At 37.1% G+C, this 17,323-nt stretch overlaps 1 protein-coding gene across 1 annotated transcript in view; it reads left to right on the top strand.

The window, feature by feature from the left end:
- Positions 1-17,323, top strand: part of KIAA0825 — a gene marked incomplete at its 3' end in the record, with an annotated part of 235,382 nt that overhangs the window by 79,588 nt on the left and 138,471 nt on the right. Inside the window, exons 13-15 of the mRNA XM_080636888.1 lie at positions 10,405-10,593; positions 12,085-12,318; positions 14,110-14,518. Coding sequence (XP_080493014.1) covers positions 10,405-10,593; positions 12,085-12,318; positions 14,110-14,518 — 832 coding nt within the window. The remainder of the gene's footprint in view (positions 1-10,404; positions 10,594-12,084; positions 12,319-14,109; positions 14,519-17,323) is intronic.

Here is a 17,323-nt window from a genome sequence, read left to right as displayed (position 1 = left end):
TTCTCTTCTCCAGGCTGAACAGCCCCAACTTTCTCAGCCTGTCTTCGTACGGGAGGTGCTCCACTCCCCTGATCATCCTCGTGGCCCTCCTCTGGACTTGTTCCAACAGTTCCATGTCCTTTTTGTGTTGAGGACACCAGAACTGCACACAATACTCCAAGTGAGGTCTCACAAGAGCAGAGTAGATGTACTCATCAACACTAAAATTTTGCAATGTGTAATATTATGAGTATAAACAGATTAAAAGCTAAGTATACTGTAGTTTTTTAGTTATTTGCTGTAGCAATAACAAAACTCCCTCATATTTAACTACATTATGAGAATTTTTTTCATGTGAAAAGAATTCTTACATTTTAGTTTATTTTAAACTCAGTCTTTCTTTCTCCCTTTTAGAAAGCAGGCCAGAAGGCAAAAAATCCTTATGAAGGGGTCTTTATGTGTAGATATTTTTGGTAATGATATCTTTTTTTTTGTATGGTAGCAATATTTTGGGATAGTTGCAGTAGGCATCATACAAACACATTTAATTGCATTCCCATTGTTCTTATACAGTTGTACCCTGGTAAGGGTTACAAATAATGTATATTCCCTGTCACAATATGGAGTATTGTTGGTATGGACTAAGTTGTCTCATTAGAAAGAGTATTTTGGCAGAATGCATGTATGCATGATTTAGTGTTGCTAAATATTATAAGGCTACCATATTTGTTGACACTAATGAAACTCCATGTATGTAACTATAACCTATCTAGTCAGGGAGGTGACAAGATTTAGACTTTTGTTATTTTTTATGCAATATGATATATGAAATGTACATAAAAAGTAAAATTCCTCAAATATGAAGTTATTGCATCAAAAATACTAAAAGCAATAAATCAGGATATCCAAAACTGGACCCCTTATTTTTCTCCAGGGAGTGTGACCACTGGATAAAATGCAAGTTTGAAAAATATAGTTGAAATATTGGATTTGCATACTGGAACTCTATAACTTAAACTACGAGTCTAAATAATATGGGTGCATCGAATTACAGTTAATTACAGTTTCATATAATCCTATAGAGGGATTTATAGGGGAATATATAATACCATAGGTCCAATATTTAGAAAATAAGAGACATATTCTTGCATGAGTGAAGGGGCTAGGGTCCTTTGCTGTGCCTTTGTGGAGAGAAGTAATGAAGGTTGCTGGTACTGTGTTAATTTTCTGGCAAAACAAACTATTTTGCAATTTTCTTGGTGACCTTTTTTTACCAAAATTGCTTTATCACCCATGGTTGTGAACAAAAAAAATTGATTATTTTGACAAGCCACAAATAATAGAGGAATAAAGAAAGTGGTGCTTGCATTATATGAGTTATTCAATCCAGCAGATGACAATATGAAAATGAGAAGGGTGAAAGTGAGCTCTCAGATTTTCTGCTAGACTTGCTGTAAATGCACAGCATGCCAGCAGAACAGTCAGTGACTTCTCACTTCAGAGTCTTTATTTCCAGGAACCAGGACTTATTCTCTGCATAATAAAGCAAAAAGCAATAGCTTTATTGAATTACACTAGCCCAACACAGGTTTAATACCAAAGGGAACCTTGTCAGTCAGAAGACACCTAGCCATTTATCACTAGTAGATAAGAAAGAGGTCACTGAGAAATTGTCAACAAGGCACATCTGAGTCCTTCAATCAGTCCTTGGGCCTCATACATACTTTTGTTTAAGTAGAGGTGGTAGCACCAAGTTAATGCTGTACAACAGAAAAAACAATGTATTCCTTTTTTTAAAAAAAAAAAAACCCTTATTCATAGCAATGAATGCATGAGATTCCAGTTGTTACAGAGATATAATTTAATTTTCTACGCAAATATAAAGTGAATACTGGCATGTGGAGATAAATTGGAAGAAAACTTGCTTTCACATTAGGAGAAGGCCATGGGCAGTTTCACCTAGTGTTTTCGGATAGCACAATGCATATTTGAGAGACTAATGTAAAAGGGTATTGTACAGTTAAACCTAGATAATAATGCTGGTCCCTACTAAAACTTTAAAATAAGAAATAAGAACTGATAGTGACATTTGCAAATATTCTGTGATAAGTTTAAGGCTGCAAAACTGAAATTGTACCCAAAGAAATGTAAGATACTTCAAAACGAGATAATTTAACTTGCACACCTAAGGAGGGTTAGGAAAGGAGGATTTCCACTGAGAAAAATAAAACTGTGTGGTACAGTATCAGCCAACTCCCCAGACACTAATAGATATGAAGAGCTTTCTGCTACTGTGCTTTTATAAACAGGTTTCTAACGAGGAAATTACTTGAAACTATATTTATCAAATGGAAAGATGTTTTTCCCTCACCCCAAGTCTTTGCCCCTTGTGAAGTAGCTCTTTGACCACCACAATGTATAATGAGGAATTAAAAGTAAATGTTAAGCACTAGTTAAATTTTAATTAAATTCAGTTAAATTAATTAAATGTTAGTCATTTAAAGGTAAACAACACTAGGTTTTACAAGTTACCCTAAAAAAATGGTGAAAAGTGGTAGCTTTACCAGCTGACCTCACTCAGGAATCAGACTGAACTTTTAGTGACAGTAGTGAGTTACTACTGAAAAAAAAGTACATTCTTTTAATAACTTACCAGCTCCATTAAAATCTTGGCCATTGGCAAAACCGTACAACAATTCATTTCAAGTACTTGAAGGTCATTATTTTTGTACTTCCTTGAAATAATTGTCCTCCTTAGGAGAGCACAAGTCTCTTAGAGGCATTTATGTGCTTGTGCAGAGATAGCTCTCTCCACAGATATTTGTGGGTCATCCAGGATGAGGCTTGTGAGTACAGACTCCAGAACACCTAGAAGTTTTCTTAGCTTCTTCATGATACCAAACTGTATCATGGTAGCCTAACAACAAAAAAATCAAAAGATCACTTAAAAGTGGCATCCCCTTAAAATACCTATCTGACCAGCAAACTTATTGGGTACTGTACCTGCTTAACCAATGTGGTAAAATGGTAGAAGGGTTTACAGGTGTCCTGTGATTCTGTCTGGAAGATCAACAGAAAAGGGACCTTAATCAGATATCCTGTTCCTTTTGATGACTTTCCAGTGATAAAACAAAGAAAACGATAAACAGATTTTATGGACATTCTGAAATGTTGAATAGGAATTTCCACGTGGACTTACTAGAGCCCTTCTGAGAACCACACACCTGCTTTTGACAAAATGTGAAGATAGTCTTTGTGATATATGTGTGACTGTGATATAGGGTCATATGGGTAGTTTTTTAAAGACATTTTTGGTCTTTTGAAATAAGTAATTTCTGGTAGGAACTTCTTGCTACAGAAGTAGAGCTCTAGAGCAAATATATTTTAAGAGAGTTACCTCTTCAGTAGCAATCCTAATACATGGACTAATACAAAGCAGATAATGTGGTCATAGGACTAAATTCAGTATTGCCTCATCAAATTTTGGCTATCAGAATGCCACAGTTTCAGCATACTATCCCTGTACTGTATTACTGGGGTATTCTCATAGTAAGTATTTTTTTTGTATTTGGCATGAGTAAGATAGATTTCAGATAAACCTTTAACCTGGAGATTCATTAATGGAAGGTTCTTCTCAGATAGTTGAAAATAAAATGTTTAGGGAGAAAAAATACCAAGAGAGTCGAATGAGAGTAAATTACTGTGAGATTGGTGACATATATAGCTGCAAAAGTAGTATGCTGATTTTATGGGCAGATGTTATAAAGTTTGTTAAAGTCTTTTTGCCTTGTGTTGATCTTTTAGTTGTCACAAATTTGGGATTTATTGGATTCACAGGTAGCATCTAATACAGAGGATTATTTGGGTTTTACTAGATTGAAATGGGTAGGATAAAGATCTGTATTTCATTCAGGATATAAGTAATATGATCTAAAAGTTCTTTTTAGAATTAACAAATAAAATAATAGACTTTCTGCCAAAATAAAGACATATTCAAATTTACAATAGAGTCTAGCTGTCAAGACTGACTGGAGAATGATTGCATTGGAGAGGAGCAATTCTATAAGAGACAAGTAAAATGATCTACCAGAACAGATACAGAAAAAGAATAGAAAAAAAACCCCCAGTAACAGAAGAAACACTGAGAATACAGTGCAAAAAAGCAACCAGTGCAAAGTGCTTGCTGAAATATTTGGTTCTAAACAGATAAAATATATCCTTTTTACATTTTTTATATCCTCATCAGCTGCTGTGATTTAAGATATAAAGTAGAAGTTCTATGAGCTTTGCAAATAAAAGAACTGTATCAGAAATAACTTGCGCCATCTTCAGTTTCTGTTCCTAAATGAAATAGCATGTATAAATTTGAATTTTGACTACATCTTTTGGTCAAAAAGACAGTGTGACTGTTTATAGCTTGTCTGTCTTGTAAGGATTCACTGGGGAAGGAGACATCTAGAATCAATAACAGAAGATTTTCTAAATTCAGTAAGATTCATTTCATGGCTAAACCAGTAGCAGATAAGAGCTGGATGAGTGTGATAATGTCAGCAAGTTACTGGGAAGTATTTCTATCAGTGAGAAAGAAATATGGATAAATTATGCTTCCCCCTGAAGATACGTTTTTAAAATACATGATACTACCCCAAAAGGTTAAGTTCATTATTTTGTCCAGGAAGAATGATACTTTGTGACTGGCTAGGACGTAGCTGTTATTCACTCGGTGCATAATTGTCTTTTAAATGTATTTATTAATCGTATGGATATTTTAATATACTTTGATATCCTCTGTGCATATGGAACATTATGCTATATGAAAATAACAAACCGCGATTTTTGTTAACAGATGCCTAACTATATAGCCATATTTATATATGGATGTAAGTCCTGCTAAAATGAGAAAGAAGGATCTACTTTGAGCTACCTATAGCAGCCTTAGATCCCCTTCACAGGTTAGCTTTTGATACTAAAATGCAGTGAGCAGAAAAAAGAGAAATATATATAAAGATAGGCATCAGTGGGCAATAGGTATGATGCCTATCACATAAATACTATTCGTACATGATGTTTAACAAGCAGGCTACATTGGAGTTGAAACTAAGATGAATATTTTATGTTATGACAGGTGAGCTAATAAGTGTTAATGAAAAATTCTAAAGCAAGAGAAATCTACGTACCATTCTGTAGACTCCTAATTCATAATACTTAACCAGCTATACTGATCAACTTGCTGAACCTTTCAACCAGCTGACATTGTCTTTTAAGGTCCCTTCCAACCTGAACTATTCTATGATTCTGTGATTCTATGACCTATGCCAGTTTAATTGTCAAAAAATTCATTTCAACTTGAGCTTTGAAAGGTCAGATATTCTTCCAATGTGGGCAACATTTATTTAAGGGTAAAACAAAAGGAGAAAAAAAAATGGAAGCTCACATATCTTGTTATGTTTCACCTCAGAATGGTTTCCCAGTGGATTCCTGAATATCTTGGCTGAAAAGCAGACTTGTATTATACACTAGTTATAAGAAGATATGTATAAACTCCTACAGAATTCTTTTATACTTCTTTCAATTTATCTAAATTTACTGGTAGAACTAAGTTGATTAGAAAAATTATTAGTAAGTTGTGACTCAAACGTCCCATGTGGCACGATCATAAAACAAATTTAAGCTTAATTTCATGACATAAGCCCCTTTAAACAGAGCAATAAAGCTATTTCCCATCATGTTCTGTGAAGACAGTTTATATAGTATTTAAAATCTCAGCAAATCCTCCTCCCTAGAATTTGATTAAATTAATTTTAAAAATCCTTGTAATAATATAATCTAAGTTCAATTCAAATTTTCATCTCAAAATTTGAATACCTCTGGGGTTTCCTTTTTTAACTGCTTTTTCTGCTTTTTTGGTTCTTTCTTTTGTCACATCCATATTAGACAACGTATTGCTGGTTTGAGTGAATTAGTGGAATCCATTTGATTCTTCACTCTGAAGCATCTGGCTTTGGAAGGTATCTCAGCAAAGTATGCCAGCTCACTCAACCCATAGGAAGAAAAGCTGACTTAAAAAAAAAAAAATCTTATTGCTGATCTGTCTCCTGCCTCAGGGAAAAAAGCCTGCAGCTTGTTGGTTATGAAATCACTGATCTTATTTTTCAGCTTTCTATATCCTATGGGCTGTTTCTATCAAGGTTGCATGCTACCCAGGCTGAATGGTTTGCAGTAATGTGTGAATTAGGTTCTAGGAATTCTAGAGGAGAGTAAAATGGGATTCTTTCAGTTTTACAAAACTCTCAAGTAATTCAGAGCTGGGTGGAGAGCAGCAGTTTTCCACTGTGGTGTATTTTGAAGGGTGTTTGAAATATTAGAAAACACAGTTTAGAAATTTAGTCTCCCATCCTTCTGCAAAGGTTACGAAAGGTAAGGGCAGTCAAACGGTCATAAACCATTGATGTTTTCAAGCACTATTTTATCTAAATTTCAGGTTTGCAATCTAGAAACTTAAATTAAAAGTGTTTAATTGATTCTGGCTCTGGTCATTTGTTATGGCTGTTAACATCAAAAGCATTTTCCACAAATACAAGGGAAGCTGAGGTCTTTGGCATTAGCATAATGCCATAGTCAGGGATTTGGGTGTCTTGAATACAGGGCCCAAGTCGGTAGGCCAGGTCTACTGGAGGCTGGTGGAGCTGCTCTGATAAAAGAAGAAGAGCGGTTTTTGTAGGAGGCTTGCCAGACTGGTCAAGGATGCTTTAAACTAGATGTTGGGGGAGTGAGGCATCATTCCATCCCAACACACCCAGTCAGTTGCCAACACCTATAGTAAATGCTTGGACCAATGTAGAGATATTCCAGCTGCTCCAGCCGATGAACCGGCTTCATTTGGAGCTCTGCTCAGATGCCTCTATACAAACGCCCATAGCATGGGGAGCAAACAAGAGGAATTAGAGATGTGTGCATGTCTATGGGGGTATGATATAATAGGCATCACAGAAACATCGTGGAATGGCTCCTATGACTGGAGTGTTGGAATGGAAGGTTACAGTCTCTTTAGAAAAGAGAGGCCCAGCAGGCAGCGAGGGGGAGTTGCTATATATGTTAGGGATAGGCTGGAGAGTATGGAACTCTGTCTGGGGACAGGTGAGTAGTCAACAGAGAGTTTGTAGGTCAGGGTTAAAGGGGGAGCAGCAGTGGGGGACATTACTGTGGGGATCTATTACAGACCGCCTGATCAAGAGGAATCTGTGGATGAAGCACTCTACAGGCAGATAGGAACAGCCTCACGCTCACAGGCCCTTGTTCTCACGGGGGACTTCAACCACCCTGACATCTGTTGGAGCGATGGTACGGCCCAGCACAAGCAATCCAGGAGGTTCCTCGATTGTGTGGAAGACAACTTCCTTCTGCAAGTAATAGAGGAGCCGACAAGGAGAGGTGCCATGCTTGACCTCATGCTCACCAACAGGGAAGAGCTGGTTGGAAATGTGACACTCCAGGGCAGCCTTAGCTGCAGCGATCATGAGATGGTCAAATTTGAGATCCTCAGGACAGTGAGAAGAGCGTGCAGCAAGCTCACTGCCCTGGACTTCAAGAGAGCAGACTTTGGCCTCTTCAGGAACATGCTTAGTAAGGTTCCATAGGATATAGCCCTAGAGGGCAGGGGGGCCCACAACTGTTGGTTGATATTCAAGGGTCACCTGCTAAAAGCTCATGAGTGTTGCATCCCAACTAGAAGGAAGTGCAGCAGGAGGGCCAGGAGACCTCCTTGGATAAGGAGCTGCTCAGGAAAATTCAAAGGAGAAGAGAGGCTTATAAAAGGTGGAAGCAAGGATAGGCGGCCTGAGAAGACTACAGGGATGTTGTCCGGGAAGCTAAGGACCAGGTTAGGAAAGCTAAGGCCCAGTTAGAATTAAACTTGGCTAAGGATGTTAAGGATAACAGGAAGGGATTCTATAGGTGTGTAGTGAATAAAAGACAGACTAGGGACAACGTAGGCCCCCTTTGGAAGATATTGGGAGAACTGGCTACCCTGGATTTGGAGAAGGCTGAGGTTCTTAATGACTTCTTTGCCTCGGTCTTCACTGGCAAATGTTCTGACCACAACACCCAAGTCTTGGAAGGCAGACGCAGGGACTGTGAGGATAATGACACTAGGCCCACTGTAAGAGAGGATCTGGGTTGAGACCATCTTGAGAACCTGAACGTACACAAGTCCATGGGACCTGATGAAATCCATCCGCGGGTCCTGAAGGAGCTGGTGAATGAAGTTGCTAAGCCACTGGCCATCATATTTGAAAAATCATGGCAGTCAGGTGAAGTTCCCGACAACTGGAAAAAGGGAAATAACCCCCATTTTTAAGAAGGAGAAAATGGATGACCCAGGAAATTACAGACCAGTCAGTCTCACCTCCGTGCCTGGCAAAATCTTGGAGCAGATTCTCAAGGAAGGCATGCTAAGGCACATGAAAAACAACAAGGTGGTTGGTAACAGCTAGCATGGCTTCACTGAGGGGAAATCCTGCCTGACCAGTCTGGTGGCCTTCTATGATGGGGCTGCAGAACTGATAGACAGGGGCAGAGCTGTTGATGGCATCTACCTGGACTTGTGCAAAGTGTTTGACACTGTCCCACACGACCTCCTTGTCTCTAAATTGGAGAGACATCAATTTGATGGGTGGACCACTCAGTGGATAAATAACTGGCTGGATGGCCACACGCAAAGAGTTGTGGTCAAGGGCTCCATGTCCGGCTGGAGACCAGTAGCGAGTGGTGTCCCTCAGGGATCGGTGTTGGGACTGGTCTTGTTCAGCATCTTTGTCGGTGACATGGACAGTGGGATTGAGTGCGCCCTCAGCAAGTTTGCCAATGACACCAAGCTGTGCAGTTCGGTTGATACGCCGGAGGGAAGGAATGCCATCCAGAGAGCCCTCGACAGGCTTGTAAGGTGGGCTATGCCAACCTGATGAAGTTTAACCATGCCAAATGCAAGGTCCTGCACCTGGGTAGGAGCAATCCCAGGCACAGCAACAGGTTGGGCAGAGAAGAGATTCAGAGCAGCCCTGCAGAGAAGGACTTGGGGGTGTTGGTTGATGAGAAAATGAGCATGAGCCGGCAGTGTGCACTCGCAGCCTAGAAAGCCAACTGTATCCTGGGCTGCACCAAGAAGAGCGTGACCAGCAGGTCAAAGGAGGTGATCCTGCCCCTCTACTTTGCTCTTGTGAGACCTCACTTGGAGTATTGTGTGCAGTTCTGGTGTCCTCAACACAAAAAGGACACGGAACTGTTGGAACAATTCCGGAGGAGGGCCACAAGGATGATCAGGGGAGTGGAGCACCTCCCATATGAAGATAGGCTGAGAAAGTTGGGGCTGTTCAGCCTGGAGAAGAGAAGGCTGCGTGGAGACCTCATAGCAGCCTTCCAGTATCTGAAGGGGGCTATAGGGGTGAATGGACTATTCATCAGGGACTTTAGTGACAGGGTAACAGGTTCAAACTTAAAGAGGGGAAGTTTAGATTGGAAATAAGGAAGAAATTCTTTACTGTTAGGGTGGTGAGGCACTGGAATGGGTTGCCCAGGGAGGTTGTGAATGCTCCTGGCAGTGAATCCTGGCAGCGTTCAAGGCCAGGTTGGACAAAGCCTTGGGTGGTGTGGTTTAGGGTGGGGTGTCCCTGCCCATGGCAGGGGGTTGGAACTAGATGATCTTAAGGTCCTTTCCAACCCTAACTATTCTATGATTCTATAAGTCAAAGCCTCTGAGTTGCATTGATTCAAAGATGTTTGAACACATTACTATGTTTCAGCTGGGAAAATGTTTTATAAGAATTATGAAAAACAGTTAGAAATACATGTTATGTGAGCTATTAACCACTCAACTCTATGAAAATCACTGGTTGTCTTTAAAAACATACATATCTGTATCTTAGCAGGGCTGAGATTTTGTTTTGTCAAACTATTTCTTCTCAGTTTCATCTTATACTGAAAAAAGAAGACAACCCATTCTGGGCAGTATGCAGCTGCTACTGTATTATATTTTATAGAGTTCTATTATTTCATGTGACTAATATACTGGTAAAAGGAATTAAGTAATAATAACTTTTTGACTGTGATTCTACAGAAATAATATAATTTACTTCTATTAATATTTATCAAATAATCAAATTCCAAACATATACTGAGTGTGTTTTGAATTAAATAGTCATATTCCATAGTTTGTAAACATGCTTCAGTCTTTTTTTAATGGCTACATATAATTCAGGAAGTCAAATATCATTATGCAGAGGAAGATCAGATTTAAGTATCTGTAAGTATTATTATTGTTTGAAATATTAGTCAGATACAGTTTGCAGTTCATTTTGACTGACACTATCTATTACTATGAACTTGAATTACTTGGAAATTATTGTAACCGTGGTTTTGTTTATTTTTAAGGAAATGAAGTATTGAATCGTCATGAGCAGAGTTCTCTCTTAGAACAGATAAATAATAAAGAGCCTACTCTGACTGAAACAATCTTCAGAATATTGTCTTACTGCACTTTATCACCCAAATCTCTTGGTATTGCTTTTGAGACCTACCTGGAAAAAGAGCAGTTGTGGAATTGCTTATACAATATGACAGGTATTTTATGTCATAATAAGTATTTAAAATCTAATGTTCAACCTAGTCAGTTTTTTGATATATAGTGCATATTATTTTTACCTTAATAAATCAGATGTAATTATGGTAGTTTACTTCAAAATTGTAGTATAATCAAAGTCTTTTGGGCAATCAGCTTACGGTAGGAGTGATGAATATTTTGAAGACAGAGGAAGTTATGGAGCAGTATGGTCAACCAGGAACCTGATTTCCTTGTGTCTGCCATACCAGCATGCTGGCAGCAGATCCTTTTGTACCTCTTTATCAGCACAGGTTCTTTTTCTCTGTGCATTTAATGACTCCAGACCTTTGCCATGATTTAAAAGTAAGGAACGATTAAAGGAGAGTGGAAAAAAGAAAAGGAAGGACTCCTACTGGGGGAGAAGTAGTCTGATGGGCATATAGACTCCACTGTCAACAGGCAGGCAGGCTCCTAATTTTCCGTGGAGTGGGAGAGCTGCCCTCACAATTAAAGCATCTGGTGCTGCCCTCAAGAAAAAGCAGTATCCAACCAGAGAAAAGAGGTGAGGTTTAGAAGGATGATCTTGCAAGCGATGATAGGTAAAATGCAGGAAAGCTCAAAAGAAAAGAAAGAAAATGGGACAGTGTAAGAGGGGACATAGAATTGTGAATATCACAAAATAGGAAATAGTTGTGATCAAACTGCTCAGGTACTCTTTGGAGAAAAATGGGATTTCAAAAGTAGCAGTCTATGATGTAAGAGAACGCAAAAAAAAAAGAGAAATGTTGCATGGAAGCTTCCACAAAGTCCATGCAAAAAAAGAATGAAACTTAGACCAGCAAAAAGTACAAGCAAAATAGAGGGAAGGACCTAACACGTCAAAACACGTCCTTCAGCACTCTGCCTGACACCTGCTGCTCCACAATTCTCTGTGGTATTAAGAATGTGGAGAAGATTGATACTTGTTGTAATGTCAGTAACTGTATTTTGGGTGGTCTATTTTCAACATGCAATCTCTGATAATACCCTATGTCTCTGTTAATGACTGTCATTTGTATGCATTTTTGTTTCCAAAATATCTTTTCTTCCTTTGCTGTTCCCTAGTGTAACAGTTTGAGTATCTAATAAATGCAACTTCATTAATATTATCAAGACAAGGAAGTAGAAAAAAAACCCAGTAATATCTATTTGCCTCATTGATGTCTAATAAGTAATTAAATGTATTCCATATGAAAAGGAAGATGTCAACTTGAATTTTTAGAAACATATTGAAGGAGAAAGGAGGATGAAGGAAATAAATTAAATTGCATTTTTGACAGTACTGTATTAAGATGGTACGAGATACTATGTTGTTTTGTTTTATTTTCGCTAACAGGTCAATAGGTCTAAGTTATTATGACTCCTAATGTTGTTACTTTTCTTTCCATATGAATTCTGAAACACTTCTTCCTGAAACAGATTTACACAAGTGGCTACACTTACTGAATATTTAATAATTTTTCCTTCTGAAGTTTCCAGTTGTGGTGAGTCGGAGCCAGAAGTTATCAGATGCTTGAAGTTGACTTTGATAAATTCAGTCAAGGGTATCGTGAAGCAGATAATTTCTTTGATGCATTCATGGGAGGCAACAGAAAACTATGGAACATACCAGCACAAGCAAATAGTGCCTGAAAGTTTACTGAAAACAGTTCCAAAGGAATGGAATTACACTCCCCGAGAAATGAAGAGAAAAGAATCTGGGAAATGTGGGTGAAATTTATACACTGTTTTATCAATTTGTCATAAAAGCTTGTTACTGCTTTAATGAGTACATATCAAAATTAAACAGAGTTCGTGAGTGTTGCAGTTTGACAATGAATAAAATTATTTCCAAACATCCTGTGTGGGTTTTTTTTTTTCAAAGCACTTGGCATTAAAATTCGGTTATTCTTTCTTGAGGCTTACACCAATGCATACACAAACAAGCTTTTTGAAATAATAACTATTGTAGTATTGATAATAGTAGTACTGAAAATATTTTTAACATCTGGCAGTAATAAGTTGGGGTTCAAGGCAGACTAAAGCATAATGTCTACACTCTTGTCTTAACGGCTGTAACCAGTTCTTAGTTATCTTTTCAGTCAGGACCGTTTAAATTTAGATGCATAATGCTGACTGAAATGATAACAACTTATCCCAACTTTACAACACAGCAATTTGTGTTTGAATAGTGCTGAAACTGTTACAGAATATGATGCTGCTGGGTTGTTGAAACAGTTACTGAAGAAAGAGAAATAATACATGTAATAGATCTTTTGATGGTTAGAAGTAAAGTTGATTTCCAGTATATACTTTCATAGCCTACAGTGCCTAAAGCCTCCATCATTTCAAAAAGGTAACTTTTGGAAACATTTCACCATAAATTTATTGCCACCAAAATATTACCTGATTATTTTCACTACAGTACCATCACTGCAGTATATTCTGGCATTAAGTTTTGAATATATAGATTGCAGGCAAGCAAGGGCATCAATCCATTCTTTCTTTCCATGTATATTCTCCTCAGCATATTGAGGCACATTTATGCAGCAGTGTGCTCACTGCAGTCTTACTGCAATATCACTTTAATCCAGAACTCGTATGTCTATTTTAGGCTACCAGTAAGCCTGAACTGGTATGCAAGCTGGGACATAAGGCTCAGACTTGGTCACAAGTTAAATTGGCTGTGTGACACCTAGAACAGATCTAGGGGGTTTGGGAGTTTCTGAGGTTTTTTTTCTCTCTGTGTGTGGTTTTGGGGCTTTTTTGTTGTGTGTTTTTAAGGTTTTATTTTAAGAAGGTGACAATACAGATGCAATGAGTCAGGGGTTTTCTTGTTTTGTCAGGGTTTTGTTTTGGTGGTTTTTTAAATCTTGACTCCATATTGTGGATCGCCTTTTGGTATATTTTTTCATTGGGGTTTTGAGCACCATATTTACTGTAGTTTCTTTGACTTTTAATACCTGGAATGTTTAAAGTGCTGTGCTATATAGCATGCATGCTTATGTGAATATTGATAGAGTCAAGTTTTGTAGGGTTGAACATAGAAAGGGATCAATAAAACTGAGGAAAATATGATAAAAGAAAACTAAGAAAACTAAAGATTAAGAACGTATGTAAAATCCTGAGATATGTAGTGCGCTGCTCCGTTCGTGAAGTTCTAAACATATTACACTACAATTTTGGAAACAACTTTTTTACCATTCAGAATAGCTGGGTGTTGTCTTTTTCATTTATTCTGTAATAACTGTGCACATCAGGACTAATTATTAAAAGACTCACAGTCTGAATTCTAAATTTTCTAGGTTCTCTGGTTTAATTCATGTTATTGTTTAGATTTTGTGGGATTTATGTGGAGGGAGCACAATAGAAGTCAAGCTACAGTATTGAATACTTAAGCTTTTTTCCCATTTCCATACAAAAGAAAGTTAGAAATTATCATACAACATTCAGGAGCATGCTGTGATAGAACTAGAATGTTAATGTTAATCATACCTTCTTTTCTTTCTTTTTTTAAGGCTTCACAAGGCTTGCAGCTCAGGCAGTATCTATTGTAATCAGCAAGTTACCTACAGTGATTGCATGTTTGCCTCCCCCAATTAAATACTTCTTTTTTCTGGCTGAGAGAAAAATGTCAAGAAACTTTGCTGAATTGAAGAAAGCTGGTCTGCTTGTCTGGAACTTGATTGTAATTATATGTCAAATATTTGAGGATGGAAATACTGCAGAACTTTTAACAGGTGCAACACTTGACAGATGGAGCAAAGAAAAACTCAGTTTAATTCATGTCTGCTTAGAAAGTATCATGGGAAAACAGAAAAGTGGCCCTAAGCAAGTGATCCAGAAGGTTATACAAAGCATTGAACAGCAAAGACCAAACTGGATTGAAAGCCAGTTGCTGAAGGCAAGAAAATTGAGCACGGACTGGTAAGAACATTGTATTTTTCAAATGCTATGTTGTTTGTTTTTTATTTTACTGAGTATTGCTGTGTTTATGGCTCTCGTTCAATTTAATTAAAAAAAAAAAAGAGTGGTGATCTTATTAAATTGATTAGTTCTTAATATTGATGGCCTTATAGCATATTTTGCAACTTAATTGGTGAAACAGTAAACCATGGTTGTTTTATTGGAAAAGTGTCTTCATAGTACTCAGAGATTTCATATTTTCATGATGATGGAAAAATATGGACAATTTAATTGGTGTGTCTTTCAGAATGTGAATAAGTATGCTGACTAGAAGGCACCGCAGTGTATTTATAAATTAGTTTTGTTACAATGATTAAATTAAGAGTGACTATGAAAAGCTTTCGGTGTTCGTGTGTGATTAAATAGTAAGCATACTTCCTTTTAAAATACAGCAAACCCTGAGGGCAAGTAGGGTATATCAAAACAGGACTAAGAGAGTACCCTGCTGTGCCTTTCTGTGAAAATATCAACCTTCCCTGCAGATTTGACATTAAAGTCCAAGAGTTTGAAAACCTTATAGTGATTTTTCAAGGAGTTATGTTCATGTAAAAGTGATCCTAGTCCAGTCTGGTTTAATGTTGAAGTCATGTACCATTTTGTAAAAACACGATTTATCAGCTCTCCAATATGAGATTTATTGGAGTTACATGACTTACTGAATTAAGTTGTTGACTACTGAAAGTAAGACTGCTTTTTTATAATTAATATTCTTGAAGGTTGCAGTTGTTGCTCTCCTGACAGTAATTTTCCATACAAACAAAGGATATAGTGATGATAGGTCAGAATCACCAATACCAGTGAACAGACTTTCATACAGTTCTTCAAGGGACAGTATCCTGTTTCTACAAGGAGTCAGTTGACATGAGTAGGACTAAGTAGTAATAGTGTCACATGAATGTCAGTGACATTGACCTTTGTAATATTTACATTTCCATTTAATACTAATTTACAAGCTCTAATCCAGTAATTAAAAGACTGAAGCCAGATGCTAGTGACTGAAAGAGTCATAGAATAAAAAAAAACATAATAGTGATGTATAAATTGATACTTAACAGAATGGTTCCATACTATAATTTCTAATGTCACTGAGAGAATAGATATTTAAAAATATAAATGAAGTGTAAGAATATATTGTGGATAACCTCTAAAAATTAAAACTTTTGTATTTGCACTTCTTCTGAAGCTGAGAATTTTAATTCAATATATCACTCTATTTGCTTTTCTAGCATACTGCAAAAATGCTGTATTAGCCATCAAGTGTAGGTCTGTGAGAAATGAATGTGGGGAAATGTTTCCTGTATGTCTACAGTGCCAACCAAAGTAAGCACTAGTTTGTGACTAGGGTAACTAATTTTAAGCTTAAGAATGCAGTACCTATGCATTTGTGAGTGGTTACAAAACTATGATGCAGTGCCTACACTAAGTCGCCTGACTTCGGTGGGATTTCTGCAATAGAAGTCTAACATAAATGTTATTTTGCCATTTTTTATTCAAACATATGGGCCAATTTCAGGGAAAAAGTATCTTGTTAATAAATAGCTGAGATATGCAATGTGTAGGTATAATCTTATCAATGCAAATTATAAAATTAATATATTAAAGCTGAAATTCAAATATCAATTAAGCTAAGTAGCAGTCACATAATCAGTAAACTAAAAGCAGGTCTTTCAAGAGAAGACTTGTGATGTTTATGTAATTTTTTGAAATAATAATATTTGAAAATCTAAGTTGGGGTAAATTTATATTTTGTATAACCTTTTAATTATTAAAGGATTTTTGTGCGTAACTATGCACATGCATTTATATATATATATATATATATGTTTTAGAAATGTTTATGAACTTTTAATAGATCCAGAGCATGGAATAATATAAACCCCCAAAATTTCAAACATTTGTGATTCATCCACACAGTTGTGGAATCATCTTTAAAGTGCACTGAATTTTTATAAGCAAAAGTCTTGCAGGATTTTGTGTTACGTTATTGTTATCAGGACTGCTAGCTACATAAGAACTGTAAATATTACATAGTTTCTTCCATTGTGGCATACAAATTAAATTTAGTTTTTAGGAAGATTTAAGAAAAAAATCTTCAGTGAAAGAAAGTATCAGTTGCATGCATTGCCTGTCTTGTGTACTGCCTGAAAGCATTAGTATTCATTTAAGATAACCTTCACTTTATGGAAGCCCCAGAGTTGGAAACAGTCACGTTAGATTCTGAAGAACACGCATTCCGAGAAGAAAAGAAATGCCTGTCTTTGCAAAGTAATTTGTCGAGTTGAAGATTATTGTTTTTCATCATGGTGACCCTGACTTGGCTGGCTGGGTGCATATACAGATTAAGATGAATGCAGTTATTCCTTGGCTGAGGTCTGCCTCTTTCAAGGCACATTCTTCCTAATGACATGATGGATAGGCAGTCCCAAATCCAGAGAGGAACTCATTAATCATAGCAGTGACTGAATCCAATCATCTGCTTCACCTGCACACTGACAGACAGGAAAGGATGCAATTTGGGCACTGACACAAATACACTCCTTTGTCAGAGGTCCTCAACTTTTTTCAATGTCAGCCATGAAGAAGTTTGGAAAGAAATTCAGTTTGTATCTGTATGTGGCATCGAAAGACCAGTCTTAAGCATGCCTTAATTTTTAAGATCAATTTCTTCAAAGCATTTCTGTAAAATACACCATTATAACAGAGTATCATTTACTTCTATTCAGCAAGCAATAAAATTATATTTTATATTTTGAAACTATTTGCGCT

This window comes from Psittacula echo (genome assembly GCF_963264785.1).
Source record: "Psittacula echo genome assembly, chromosome: Z".
Classification (NCBI taxonomy): Eukaryota; Metazoa; Chordata; class Aves; order Psittaciformes; family Psittacidae; genus Psittacula; species Psittacula echo.
This window is presented reverse-complemented; position numbering and strand designations above follow the sequence as displayed.